At 41.2% G+C, this 15,441-nt stretch overlaps 1 protein-coding gene across 9 annotated transcripts in view; it reads left to right on the forward strand.

The window, feature by feature from the left end:
• Positions 1–15,441, forward strand: part of LOC106581643 (cell division cycle protein 16 homolog) — a 46,235-nt gene that overhangs the window by 22,856 nt on the left and 7,938 nt on the right. For 7 of the 9 annotated variants that reach the window (XM_014163798.2, XM_045704364.1, XM_045704361.1 and 4 more), the window contains 8 exons: positions 3,073–3,167; positions 5,265–5,398; positions 6,555–6,634; positions 6,763–6,812; positions 7,158–7,231; positions 9,955–10,080; positions 10,594–10,746; positions 13,391–13,454. In XM_014163798.2, coding sequence (XP_014019273.1) covers positions 3,073–3,167; positions 5,265–5,398; positions 6,555–6,634; positions 6,763–6,812; positions 7,158–7,231; positions 9,955–10,080; positions 10,594–10,746; positions 13,391–13,454 — 776 coding nt within the window. The remainder of the gene's footprint in view (positions 1–3,072; positions 3,168–5,264; positions 5,399–6,554; positions 6,635–6,762; positions 6,813–7,157; positions 7,232–9,954; positions 10,081–10,593; positions 10,747–13,390; positions 13,455–15,441) is intronic. The other 2 variants (XM_045704368.1, XM_045704367.1) reach the window with 1 other exon arrangement.

Genomic DNA, 15,441 nt, shown 5'->3' on the forward strand with positions numbered 1-15,441 from the left:
GTCACCTAGCAGCACGAGCTCTGAAGATAGATGGGGGGCAATCAGTTCACATATGGTGTCCAGAGCACAGCTGGGGGCAGAGGGTGGTCTATAGCAGGCGGCAACGGTGAGAGACTTGTTTTTAGAGAGATGGATTTTTAAAAGTAGAAGTTTAAATTGTTTGGGTACAGACCTGGATAGTAGGACAGAACTCTGCAGGCTATCTCTGCTGTAGATTGCAACACTGCCCCCTTTGGCCGTTCTATCTTGTCTGAAAATGTTGTAGTTAGGGATGAAGATTTCAGAGTTTTTAGTGGTCTTCCTAAGCCAGGATTCAGACACGGCTAAGACATCCGGGTTGGCAGAGTGCTAAAGCAGTGAATAAAACAAACTTAGGGAGGAGGCTTCTAACGTTATCATGCATGAACCCATGGCTATTGCGGTTACAGAAGTCATCAAAAGAGAGCGCCTGGGGAATAGGAGTGGAGCTAGGCACTGCAGGGCCTGGATTCACCTATACATCGCCAGAGGAACAGAGTAGGGTAAGGGTACGGCTAAAAGATATGAGAATGGATGCAAACAGTGTTCTTCCCCAAAAATATAGAAAAACGACGCCTGTTTCAGTAGCTATAGTTAGCTAACTAACTATATAGGTGTCATCTAAAATAACCCTAATTTATAAGACCGTTCTTATTTGATTGATGGTCGGACCCACCTATGTGACGGTATCCACAATAAGGATTAGCCACAATAGTGGATTTTGCGGGTAGCCTTCAAAATAAAAGGATGGAATAAATATTCTATTTGCATCACTGTCAATGGCACTTTTATTTTGAAGGCAAACCTCAAATTCCTCTATTGTGCCTAATCCTTGTTGTGGAAAGCTTCACAACACACAACCCGGTCAGTTGGAGCCTCACTAGCAAGATGAAGTTAGCTGGCTGCTTATAACGTTAGCTTTGGGCAACAGGGTTAAGTAGCTGGCTCGCTATTTATTTTCATGAACTGAAGTTCAATTTCAATAGGTGAACAACAAGTGGCAACCTAGTTAATACTTACTCACAAGGATTGCTAAACCATTGCTTAGAATAATGAAAATGACTGCAGTTTCTACTGGTCATTGTTTTCAGGCTGAATGTATTGCTGCTAGCTAAGTACCAAGCTAAAGCTAGCTACCCTAGAAGTTGCAGTCGAACAAATGATGCTTTATTACCAACGCGGTATTGTAAACCCATAGTTCATGGCTGGTGTTTGCTTGTTGGCAGACTTTTTTTTTTTTTTTTTGTACAGCTGTTGACAGTGCTACTGTATCTTTTTTGACACGCAAAGACCCAAACGGCGTTCCATAGTATGTATGTTGTGAAGCTAATAGCAGTGATGCTATTACTGTGTAATAGGGCAACATCTGAAAAATAGCTTGGTACTACTTGGTGGTGCGTACCGGTGCTCAACCAATAGGCGAAAGCCAGCATCACCCATGACAGAGAACGGTTTATTGTCAAGGGCAATGAATGAATTCCGTTATCTTGGCTTTAATGGATTTCGCTTTTGAATTGTCTCGCTGAAGTTGTTTTACTCTTTCAAATGACTGCTCGACTTGTTGACTGCTCGATCCACACGGCAGACAGTAGGCTCGTTTAGGAATGCTGTGTTGCGCGTATAGCACAACATTTTATGTGGCGTCACTACGGCATGTACCTACGTTATATAGGTATGCATGGTAGATTTGACATCGGTTTTTACCATCGGCGTTAAACTAGACATTGGCCAATACCGATGTTGGAATTTTTAGCTAATATCGGCCTATTCCGATATGTTCACCTCTTTTTTTATTTTTATTATATATCTTTTAATTGTGCATCCCGAATGAAATATCACATTTGTGTCTGCACAGATCTGGGGAAGGGTACCAAGAACACTGTGGCCTCCATTCTTAAATGGATGAAGTTTGGAACCACCAAGACTCTTCCTAGAGCTGGCCGCTCATCCAAACTGAGCAATCGGGGGAGACAGAGCTCCAGAGTTCCTCTGTGGAGATGGGAGAACCTTCTAGAAGGACAACATCTCTGCAGCACTCCACTAATCAGGCCTTTATGGTAGAGTACATGACAGCCAACTTAGTTTGCCAAAAGGCATCTAAAGGGCTCTCGGACCATGAGAAAGAACATTCTCTGGTCTGATGAAACCAAGATTGAACTCTTTACCCTGAATGCCAAGTGTCACGTCTGGAGGAAACCTGGCACCATCCCTACTGTGAAGCATGGTGGTGGCAGCATCATGCTGTGGGGATGTTTTTCAGCGGCGGACTGGGAGACTAGTCAGGATCGAGGGAAAGATGAACGGAGTAAAGTACAGATCTTTGATGATAACCTACTCAGGACCTCAGAATGGGGTGATGGTTCACCTTTCAACAGGACAGCGACCCTAAGCACAAAGCCAATACAACCTAGGAGTGGCTTTGGGACAAGTCTCTGAATGTCCTTGAATGGCTCAGTCAGAGCCTGTACTTGAACCTGATCTAACATCTCTGGAGAGACCTGAAAATAGCTGTTCATCAACACTCCCCATCCAACCTGAAAGAGCTTGAGCATATTTTTTTATTTAACTAGGCAAGTCAGTTAAGAGCAAATTCTTATTTACAATGATGGCCTAGGACCAGTGGATTAACTGCCTTGTTCAGGGGCAGAATGCTAGATTTTTACCTTGTCAGCTCTTGGATTCGGTCTAGCAACCTTTCGGTTACTGCCCCAACGCTCTAACCACTAATGTTTTACACCACCTGCCGCCCCAAAATCTGCAGAGAAGAATGGGAGAAACTCCCCAAATACAGGTGTGCCAAGCTTCATACACAAGAAAACTCGAGGCTGTTTAAGGTGCTGAATAAAGGGTCTGAATAATTTTTCGAAAAACCTATTTTTGCTTTGTCATTATTGGGTGTTGTGTGTAGATTGGGGGGGGGGGGGAAACGGTCAATTTTAGAATAGGGCTGTAACGTAACAAAATGTCAAGGGGTCTGAATACTTTCCAAATGCACTATTTTTTTTTGGGACTGAAGCCCCTCATTTGAAGACTGGTCATTTTTGTGTGTGATAGAAAAGGACTTCCTGGACTCACTTCCTCTGAGCCAACAGTGCACTGAGGAGGAAGACAAATTACTTCACTTCCTGTTTGAGAATAAATTGAAGAAGGTACGTCCACTGTTGTCCTCCATGTCAGGACATCAGTTCTGTTCAGATTCCTATGTTACTTTTCTGTTTTTACACAGTCAAGGTTGTCTCTGTACTTGAATACCCACGTCATCATAGGGCTGTTGCATGACTCATCACCAGCAGTCATGAGTCATGACCGCAGTAAAATTCCACGTGACCATTGAGTAACAGTAATCTCCTCTTATGCACTCCGGACATGTTTTGGCAGTACCCAACTTGCTAACTATAACATCAGGCCCCGATTGTCCCTCTAACCACTCTGACATCAATGCAAAAGCAATCGGAAATCACATCAAACACTTATCCAAACAGAATCTTGCTTTTAAAACTCACTTAACTGTGATGATAAATTTGAAGAAAGAAGTTCAACAGCAGGTTGAAACTGTGTAAAACATGGTTGTTGTGGATTCTGTTTCAAAGCCTAACACAACGAAATGGAAAACGCCTTCTAAGGTGATGATTAATTCAAAATACCCATACACAGTTAATGCATAGGGTTATGAGGCCAAGCCAGAAAATAAACCTGAATTAAGATTAAGCCGTTATACAATACATAACCTACCACATATTACACATGCCAAAAAAAATCATACTCAAACAGATTTTGGTACATAATTGGTCTAGCCTATACTCCAAAATTAAACACATTCGAGTAATCGCCTTTGAGTGGATTATTATTTCATTTTAATATTGACTGTTATGCTCAAATTTATGTCCATGAGTCTGGGAGAGAACATTTTGCCCTTGGCGACGCTGTTGGTTCATTGATTTTGCAGGGCGGCTCAGAGTTAGCCTATAATTATACTGAATTTGATTTTGAATAGCCTCGTAAAAGGGATTTAAACTTTTTTATTTTCTAAAATCATTGGGTGACACATTACCTTTTTTAGCTATACAGAATATGTCTCCACCATGCGTTTCCATCTCTCCTTGCGCTCCTTTATGGAGTGCACAGAGGGGTTGTCAACAGTTTAATTGTTTTGTTGTGAAGAAATTTTACTGTCGATGTTTCCGAACAGATTTCACTTTCCAAATGAATCACTGGGTAGCTGCAGGAACTGGGTTGGAGAGTCCATGGCATACAGTTTGGGCAGAATATCACCTGTCAGGCAGCGAACGCATGCTCCTCAAACAGTGGTTGAGGCGTGGAGTGAAATAAGTGTGTTCATATTTTACTTCTCAGCTGCTCATATTATGCAAATGCACCGCTATAAAACCGAAGTAGCGCCATCATTGAATAACGGACTGGCGGGAAAGCACACGCCTCCGTTCACTATTCAGTTGCATACAGATGACTTTATTTTTTATCCTGCCCATTTGATAATGGGACATTCTAATTTTACATATCAGTGAAGACAATATTTAATTAAGAATAGTCTGAGTGAAAATATGATCACTTGATGATAGAACAGCTGTGCAGCCTGGAGCAAGCTTTTTTTTGCAATTTGTTAAATCATCAATAGCCTATAGCCACATCATGCAGCCCATGTTTTGATTTTCTAAGACATTCTTATCATTCACAACTGAAGTTGCCAAATAACTAAATATAGGACCTGTTTCAAATGATCACTTTTATGCTCAACATAGCCACTTATGTGTACTCTCTCCAGAATGGGGGAAAAATACCCTTTTTATTTCATTCAGGTAAGTTGAATATAATTGTTCTTACTATAAAATCATATAATATTAAATAATGGCATGGGACTTCTAAGCATATCTTGTCTGCCAAATGAACAAGCCTATGGCATGGAGCATAGCCAGATAACATACAGTAGGCAAACTTTTGTAGATATTCCAAAGGCACGCATCAGCCACTTGGTATGCGTGGAGGCGTAGAGGCTAAACTTGCTTATGTTAACGGTCATTTACCGTGAGAAGAACAGTCTTTGCATGACAATAACCGTTGGAAAAAATCTCACAACCGCCACAGTAGGTCATCACATATCACTTTGGATTTTGCCCTGTAGTCCAGCTGCCCTGTCAGTCAAACAGTAACCATGACAGAAAAACCCTAAAAATGTTCTCCACACCCCCACCCTTTTTGTCCCTCCATCCATTCCTCTTTCCTTCCCTCAGTATAACAAACCTAGTGATATGGTGGTCCCAGAGATGGTCAACGGTCTCCAGGACAACTTGGATGTGGTGGTCTCCATCGCAGAGAGGCATTATTACAACTGTGACTTCAAAATGTGCTACAAACTCACGTCTATGTAAGTTGATAACTAATCGCTGGCCCACCTTAACTAGAAATAAATAGACTGGCTCCTTTTGAGATTTATTGGCAGTCTGCTGGTGTTAATTTGCAAAACAAACTTTTTTGTTTGTTTATAACCTCAGTCTAAGTACCCCCCCCGCAACAGCTAAGCGAACATATGGAATGGTATTAAGATGGTCATACCAAGGATCATTTAGCTATTTGATTTAGAATTTTAAGACCCCTTCAGGTATAAAAAAAATGTATATATTATTTGATAAAATATTGAATTTGGCCTAACTACTATAGCCCATGGAAGCATTGAATAACACATTCATAAATGACCCCCAAAAAATCTTAAGGTTTTGAAATGTCTGTCCTATATTTAGGAGATATGACATTTTTTGGGGACACACATTTAACTAATTTTTGTTGGCACAAAACTACTTCAGTTCGTTTGTATGGGTTATTTTCAGACGAATCTGCAGGTGTTAAATCGGTCAAACCTTTTTTTGTACATAATATCTTATGCTATACACTTGAGTGTGAAAAACATTAGGAATACCTTGCTAATATTAAGCTGCACCCCCTTTTGCCTTAGAATGGCCTCAATTCGTCGGGCATGGACTCTACATGGTGTCGAAAGCATTCCACAGTGATGCTGGCCTATGTTGACTCCATTGCTTAACACAGTTGTCAAATTGGCTGGATGTCCTTTGGGTGTTACACCATTCTTGATACACACGGGAAACTGTTTAGTGTGTGAAACCCAGCAGCGTTGCAGTTCTAGACACAAACGGTGCCCCGGCAACTAATACCATACCCTGTTCAAAGGCACTTAAATCTTTTGTCTTGCCCATTCACCCTCTGAAATGCACACATTCACAATCCATGTCTCAATTTCCTCAAGGCTTAAAAATCCTTCTTTAACTTGTCTCTTCCCCGTCATCTACACTGATTGAAGTGGATTTAACAAGTGACCTAAATAAGGGATCATAGCTTTCACATGGTCAATCTGTCATGGAAAGAACAGGAGTTCTTAATGTTTTGTACACTCAGTGCATGTCTGTTGGAATATTATTCTCTCAGCTCAGTTCTGTGAAAAGGGTATAAGTTGCATACTTATAATTTGGCCCCGTCTACATATAACCTGAATGTTTTCTTTCTTCAAGGGTGATGGTGAAAGACCCATTCCATGCCAATTGTTTACCTGTTCATATAGGAACACTGGTGGAGCTCAGCAAAGCAAATGGTAATACGGTTGATGCTCTACTTTAAGTGTGTTTATTCATACATACTCATGAAAGATAAATGTACATCTAAATTGTTTGGTGAAAAAAAGAAATGTACCATGATTCTCTGCTCTTTATTCCCCTACAGAACTGTTTTACCTTTCACACAAGCTTGTGGACTTGTATCCCAACAACCCAGTAAGTATAACCTCTGCTTTGTATACCACTACTTTCCTCTGCTGTGAGTATACCCGCCACAGGAGGCTGCTGAGAGGAAGACTGCTCATAATAATGGCTGGAGCAAATGGAATGGCATCAAACACCTAGAAACCACGTGTTTGATAGCGTTCCACTCATCCTGCTACCAGCCATTGCCCGAGTCCCTCCTCCCCAATTAAGGTGCCACCAACCTCCTGTGATACCCATCTATACTTGCATCTTGACATTGCACATGTCCAAGCTCTGATTGGTACAGTATGTGTTTTTTCTTTATGCATTTAATATTTGACCACTAACCAAATGGTAAGCATTGTTTTCATCCAGGTCTCTTGGTTTGCTGTGGGATGCTACTATCTAATGGTCGGTCACAAAAATGAACACGCTCGTAGATATCTCAGGTACCAGATACCATGTTCTTATTGCCAGGCCTATTCAACATTCAGCAGTCAGCTGTTGATATTCCAAATATTTTGATTGATTCACTTGCTGCTGAATCAAATCTACACATTGGTACTGTATATAGTACTTTGCAGACTAAAGTTTGGACACACCTACTCATTCAAGGGTTTTTCTTTATTTTTACTATTTTCTACATTCTAGAATAATAGTGAAGACATTAAAATATGAAATAACACATGGAATCATGTAGTAACCAAAAAAGTGTTAAACAAATCATATTTTATATTTGAGATTCTTCAAAGTAGCCACCCTTTGCCTTGACGACAGCCTTGCACACTCTTGGCATTCTCAAATAGCCCTTACACAGCCTGGAGGTGTGTTGGGTCATTGTCCTGTTGAAAAATAAATGATAGTCCCACTAAGCACAAACCCAGATGGGATGGCGTATGCTGATTTAAGTGTGCTTTGAATTCTAAATAAATCAGACAGTGTCACCAGCAAAGCCCCATCACACCTCCTCCTCCATGCTTCACGGTGGGAACCACACATGCAGGGATCATCTGTTCACCTACTCTGCGTCCCACAAAGACACGGCTGTTGGAACCAAAAATCTCAAATTTGGACTCAAAGGACAGATTTTCACTGGTCTAATGTCCATTGCTCGTGTTTCTTGGCCCAAGCAAGTCTCTTCCTCTCATTGGTGTCCTTTAGTAGGGGATTCTTTGCAGCAATTTGACCATGAAGGCCTGATTTCATGCAGTCTCTGAACAGTTGATGTTGTCTGTTACTTGAACTCTGTGAAGCATTTATTTGGGCTGCAATTTCTGAGGCTGGTAACTCTAATGAACTTATCCTCTGCAGCAGAGGTAACTCTGGGTCTTCTTTCCGGTGTCGGTCCTCATGAGAGCCAGTTCCATCATAGAGCTTGGTTTTTGCGACTTCACTTGAAGAAACTTTGAGTTCTTGAAACGTTCCGTATTGACTGACCTTCATGACACCATTCTGTATACTTCTGGCCCTTCTTTGGATACTGTGTTAACAACCCTCCAGACGAGCTTCAATGCCATACAACTCTCCTTCCGTGGTCTCCAACTGCTCCTAAATACAAGTAAAACTAAATGCATGCTCTTCAACCGATCGCTGCCTGCACCTGCCCGCCTGTCCAGCATCACTTCTCTGGACGGTTCCGTCTTCGAATTTGTGGACAACTACAAATACCTAGGTGTCTGGTTAGACTGTAAGCTCTCCTTCCAGACTCACATCAATCATCTCCAATCCAAAGTTAAATCTAGAATTGGCTTCCTATTTCGCAACAAAGCATCCTTCACTCATGCTGCCAAACATACCCTCGTAAAACTGACCATCCTACCAATCCTCGACTTCGGCGATGTCATTTACAAAATAGCCTCCAATACCCTACTCAACAAGCTGGATGCAGTCTATCACAGTGCCATCCGTTTTGTCACCAAAGCCCCATATACTACCCACCACTGCGACCTGTACGCTCTCGTTGGCTGGCCTTCGCTACATAATCGTCGCCAAACACATTGGCTCCAGGTCATCTACAAGACCCTGCTAGGTAAAGTCCCCTCTTATCTCCGCTCACTGGTCACCATAGCAGCCCCCACCTGTAGCACGCGCTCCAGCAGGTATATCTCTCTGGTCACCCCTAAAGCCAACTCCTCCTTTGGTCGTCTCTCCTTCCAGTTCTCTGCTGCCAATGACTGGAACGAACTACAAAAATCTCTGAAACTGGAAACACTTATCTCTCTCACTAGCTTTAAGCACCAGCTATCAGAGCAGCTCCCAGATCACTGCACCTGTACATAGCCCATCTATAATTTAGTCCAAACTACTACTTCTTCCCCTACTGTATTTATTTATTTTTCTCCTTTGCACCATATTATTTATATTTTAACTTTTAACTTTCTTCAAATTACAAATCTACCATTCCAGTGTTTTACTTGCTATAATTTATTTACTTTGCCACCATGGCCTTTTTGCCTTTACCTCCCTTATCTCACATAATTTGCTCACATTGTATATAGTCTTATTTTTTTCTACTGTATCATTGATTGTATGTTGTTTTACTCCATGTGTAACTCTGTTTTTGTATGTTGTCAAACTGCTTTGCTTTATCTTGGCCAGGTCGCAATTGTAAATGAGAGCATGTTCTCAACTTGCCTACCTGGTTAAATAAAGGTGAAATAAAAAATAAAAAAATGTTGTAAAGTAATGATAAACTGTCGTTTCTCTTTGCTTATTTGAGCGGTTCTTGCCATCATATGGACTTAGTCCTATTTGGTAAAAGACCATCTTCTGTCTACCACCTCTACCTTGTCACAACACAACTGATTGGCTCAAACTTATTAAGAAGGAACGGAATTCCCCAAATTAACTTTTAACAAGGCACACCTGTTATTTGAATGCATTCCAGGTGACTACCTTATTAAGCTCGTTGAGAGAATGCCAAGTGTGCAAAGCTGTCATAAAGGCGAAGGGTGGTTACTTTTTTGGTTACTACATGATTCCATAGTTGTAATGTCATCACTATTATTCTACAATGTAGAAAACATAAACCCTGGCATGAGTAGGTGTTTTCTTAATTTAACTTTTGACTGGTACTGTATTACTTACATATTAATAATATTTACTCTGCTTTCTTTGTGTGACTGAGTAGAATCTCTTATTTACACTAACGTCCTAATTCTCTCTCCCGCAGCAAGGCGACCACTCTGGAGCGGACGTACGGTCCGGCATGGATCGCCTACGGTCACTCGTTTGCGGTGGAGAGTGAACACGACCAGGCCATGGCTGCCTACTTCACCGCTGCTCAACTGATGAAGGGGTATGCACTGTTATTGAACCCAGACTCCCCTTCCACACACGCACATGGACACCCAGATACATCCACAGAACAGGATGTGTGCGAAAAAGTTGAGTTCAAAGGCTTATTGCTAAAATGGCTAAACACAGGGCTGCCTTGGTCATTGAAAACAGTGAGAAATGTGCAGTGTCATAAACTGATGCAAATAAGATTTTTTTGTTTTTAACTAGGCAAGTCCGTTAAGAACAAATTCATATTTACAATGACAGCCTACCACGGCCAAACCCTCCCCTAACCCAGACGACACTGGGCAAATTGTGCGCCACCCTATGGGACTCCCAATCATGGCTGGTTGTGATACAGCCCGGGATCGAACCAGTGATGCATCTAGCACTGAGATGCAGTGCCTTGGAGCGCTGCGCCACTCGGGAGCCACAAAATAATATACCTTTATTAGCATAAAACTTGTACTTGCCAACCTTCCTTGCCCATTATAATTGACCCCTAACCTTTGCTCTTATCTCTCCTGCCCAGGTGCCATCTCCCTCTGTTGTACATAGGGCTGGAGTACGGCCTTACTAACAACTCTAAACTGGCCGAGCGCTTCTTCAGCCAGGCCTTGAGCATCGCACCAGAAGACCCCTTTGTCATGCATGAGGTGGCCGTGGTGGCCTTCCAGAACGGAGAGTGAGTAACACACATAATATTATTTTTGCATGGTCTCTATGCACACTGACACGCCAACACAAACACTCACTCCATCATTTGCTCACACTCATAATATGCACATACATTATACTGAATCTACACACACGCATACCCACTCACATCCAATCAGCATATACGCTGCTGCTACTCTGAGTGTAAAGTTGAAGTCGGAAGTTTACGTACACTTAGGTTGGAGTCATTAAAACTCGTTTTTTCAACCACTCCACAAATTTCTTGTTAACAAACTAGTTTTGGCAAGTTGGTTAGGACATCTACTTTGTGCATGACAAGTAATTTTTCCAACAATTGTTTACATACAGATTATTTCACTTATAATTCACTGTATCACAATTCCAGTGGGTCAAAAGTTTACATACACTAAGTTGACTGTGCCTTTAAACAGCTTGGAAAATTCCAGAAAATGATGTCATGGCTTTAGAAGCTTCTGACAGGCTAATTGACATAATTTGAGTCAACTGGAGGTGTACCTGTGGATGTATTTCAAGGCCTACCTTCAAACTCAGTGCCTCTTTGCTTGACAGCATGGGAAAATCAAAAGAAATTAGCCAAGACCTCATAAAAAAAATGGTAGAGCTCCACAAGTCTGGTTCGTCCTTGGGCGCAATTTCCAAACGCCTGAATGTACCACTTTCATCTGTACAAACAATAGTACGCATGTATAAACAACATGGGACCACGCAGCCGTCATACCGCTCAGGAAGGAAATGCGTTCTGTCTCCTGGAGATGAACGTACTTTTGTGCGAAAAGTTCAAATCAATCCCAGAACAACAGCAAAGGACCCTGTGAAGATGCTGGAGGAAAACAAGTACAAAAGTATCTATATCCACAGTAAAACAAGCCCTATATCGACATAACCTGAAAGGCTGCTCAGCATGGAAGAAGCCACTGCTCGAAAACCGTCAGAAAAAAGCCAGACTACGGTTTACAACTGCATATGGGGACAAAGATTGTACTTTTTGGAGAAATGTCCTCTGGTCTGATGAAACAAAAATGGAACTGTTTGGCCACAATGTTTGAAGGAAAAAGGGGGAGGCTTGCAAGCCAAAGAACACGATCCCAACCGTGAAGCACGGGAATGGCAGCATCATGTTGTGGGGGTGCTTTGCTGCAGGAGGGACTGGTGCACTTCACAAAATAGATGGCATCATGAGGAGTTATTGAAGCAACATCTCAAGACATCAGTCAGGAAGTTAAAGCTTGGTCGCAAATGGGTCTTCCAAATGGACAATAACCCCAAGCATACTTCCAAAGTTGTGGCAAAATGGCTTAAGGACAACAAAGTCAAGGTATTGGAGTGGCCATCACAAAGCCCTGACCTAACAAAATTGTGGTCAGAACTGAAAAGGCGTGTGCGAGCAAGGAGGCCTACAAACCTGACTCAGTTACACCAGCTCTGTCAGGAGGAATGGGACGAAATTCACCCAACTTATTGTGGGAAGCTTGCGGAAGGCTACCTGAAACATTTGACCCAAGTTAAACCATTTAAAGGCAATACACTCAATTAGTATTAGGTAGCATGTAAACTTCTGACCCACTGGAAATGTGATGAAAGAAATAAAAGCTGAAATAAATCATTCTCTCTACTATTTTTCTGACATTTCACATTATTAAAATAGTGCTGATCCTAACTGACCTAAAACGGAATAGGATTAAATGTCAGGAATTGTGAAATTGAGTTTAAAAGTATTTGTCTAAGGTGTATGAACTTCCAACTTCAACTGTATATCCTGATGCCTAGTCACCTTATGCTTATACATATCTACCACTATCACTCCAATATCCCTTCACATTGTAAATATGGTACTGGAACTGACTGACTGTGTGTTTGTGTGATGCTTGCTTTCTTGTGTGTTTTTGTTGTTTTTAGAATTACATTGTTATTGGGCATTTCACCATACTTGTACATGGGACATTATAGCTTAAGATGATACCAGTATTGCAATATATTTTTTTCCATGGCAAAAATGAAAACACAAAGCAGACCAATGTCTTTAGTCCTTTAAAAACCTGCTGTATGTTTAACATTGTGCTGTTTTCCTGAAGTAGAATTTGCTTCTTGTTTTTCCTTGCCACGATACTAACGAGTATCGCTATACTTCTATCATCCTGGCCCTAACACATACTGGGATAATGTGTATTTCTACTCACACACTGAGAAAACGTACGCACACACGCGCACCCGAATATGATGTATAGCACTAGAATACCTCCACGTGCACACATTTGGCAGAGTACTTTTCCTTTTGTGAGGGTTGTGACATCATCTTTGCCGGAAATCTGAACTTCTAACTCTTACAGACGCAGCTGACCAAATTACGTAAGATTTTACTTCTGGGTTAACAAAGATTAGGTTGTGACTAGAAATGTGGGTTCTGTCTATTTAGTCGGGAAAAGATTATCCAACAGCTGTACCTGGCAATGCGTCGTCCATAGTTGCTGGAACTGTGCCGGAAAGGACCATTTGAAAAGACAATCTGAGCTTGCACAGTACTGTTCAGGCTGACACGATGATGTGTGAAAGGTACTATTGCCTTTTTTTTTTTAAAAAATGTTATTCCTGTGTGGATTTTGCTGAAATGTCTTCGATTCTTCCCTTTTCAGCTGGAAAACAGCCGAGAAGTTGTTCCTGGATGCCATGGACAAGATCAAAGCCATTGGGAACGAGGTAGCTGGTCATTTCAATCGAGTGCCACGTATCATGCTCGAATCTTTAAGTTTTGGGACTTCTTAATCATACGACCAACATATATTCCATGCATGGATTACCAACTGGGTTCACTTTGACCCCAAGAAGAAACTATTGGGGGAAAAAGCAACAATCATAGAAAAATGTTAACTTAATTCTTATTAAAACAGTATAAGACATGTAGTAATGTTATCTGGAGAATCAGAATTACCAAAAGACTTTTAGCACAATTACAGTTAATTTGCGTATTCTGTAAAACAAAAATATACATTTTCCCCATTAAGTTTTAATGTCCCGTGTACAAGTATGGTGAAATGCCCAATAACAATGTAATACTAAAAACAACAAAAACACACTAGAAATAAAATTAACACGAGAAAGCAAGCATACCACCCACACACAACTGAGCCGTGTGGCTCAGTTGGTAGAGCATGGTGTTTGCAACACCAGGGTTGTGGGTTCGATTCCCACGGGGGACCAGTGCGGAGAAAAAAATTTATGAAATGTATGCATTCACTACTGTAAGTTGCTCTGGATAAGAGTGTCTGCTAAATGACACACACGGTCATCAGTTCCAGTACCATATTTACAATGTGCAGGGATATTGCAGTGAGAGGCAGATATGTATATGCATAAGGTGACTAGGCATCAGGATATATGATAAACAGAGTAGGAGCAGTGTATATGCTGATTGAATGTGAGTGGGTATGCGTGTGTGAGCAAATGATGGAGTGAGTGTTTGTGTTGGCGTGTCAGTGTGCATAGAGACCATGCAAAAATAATATTATGCGTCTTACTCACTCTCCGTTCTGGAAGGCCACCTCATGCATGACAAAGGGGTCTTCTGGTGCGATGCTCAAGGCCTGGCTGAAGAAGCACTCGGCCAGTTTAGAGTTGTTAGTAAGGCCGTACAAGAGAGGGAGATGGCACCTGGACAGGAGAGATGAGAGCAAAGGTTAGGGGTCAATTATAATGGGCAAGGAAGGTTGGCAAGTACAAGTTATATGCTAATAAAGATATTTTATTTTGTGGCTCTCGAGTGGCGCAGTGCTCCAAGGCACTGCATCTCAGTGCTAGAGGCATCACTACAGACCCTGGTTCGATCCTGGGCTGTATCAAAACCGGCCATGATCGGGAATCCCATAGGGCGGCGCACAATTGGCCCAGCGTTGTCTGGGTTAGGGGAGGGTTTGGCATTGGTAGGCCATCATTGTAAATAATAATTTGTTCTTAACTGACTTGCCTAGTTAAATAAAGGTTAAAGTAAAACATGTTTTAAAAAAATGTACTTACCCTACGGGCAGTGTTGGCATCTCTGCTAGTTAAACATTGGAAGTGGTAGGGCCTACTGTAGGATGCTTCAAAAAGCATGCCAAACTCCTCAGTCACTTCAAACCTAATGTACAGTAACCCAAATACCATAACAAGTCTCACACATAGAATATTGGAGGATATTATAGGAATTCTGGTATTTATAAAATTTCCTGTAAAATAGCTTCTTTTTTTGGAGAATACACATGTCTAGAGCACTGTGTTCATATAGAGGGTAGCTGGTTTCTGTATTAGTTCTACCAAGTATTCTTAGTACTGACACTTATGATCTTTAATATGTCAAGGTAAAATTTTATTTTGTTCACGGTTATACTTCTAACCATAGGCGTACATTTTATTAATTTAAAAAATATATATACTGCTCAAAAAAATAAAGGGAACACTTAAACAACACATCCTAGATCTGAATGAAATAAATAATCTTATTAAATACTTTTTCCTTTACATAGTTGAATGTGCTGACAACAAAATCACACAAAAATAATCAATGGAAATCCAATTTATCAACCCATGGAGGTCTGGATTTGGAGTCACACTCAAAATTAAAGTGGAAAACCACACTACAGGCTGATCCAACTTTGATGTAATGTCCTTAAAACAAGTCAAAATGAGGCTCAGTAGTGTGTGTGGCCTC

The sequence above is a fragment of the Salmo salar genome, chromosome ssa21 (genome assembly GCF_905237065.1).
Source record: "Salmo salar chromosome ssa21, Ssal_v3.1, whole genome shotgun sequence".
Classification (NCBI taxonomy): Eukaryota; Metazoa; Chordata; class Actinopteri; order Salmoniformes; family Salmonidae; genus Salmo; species Salmo salar.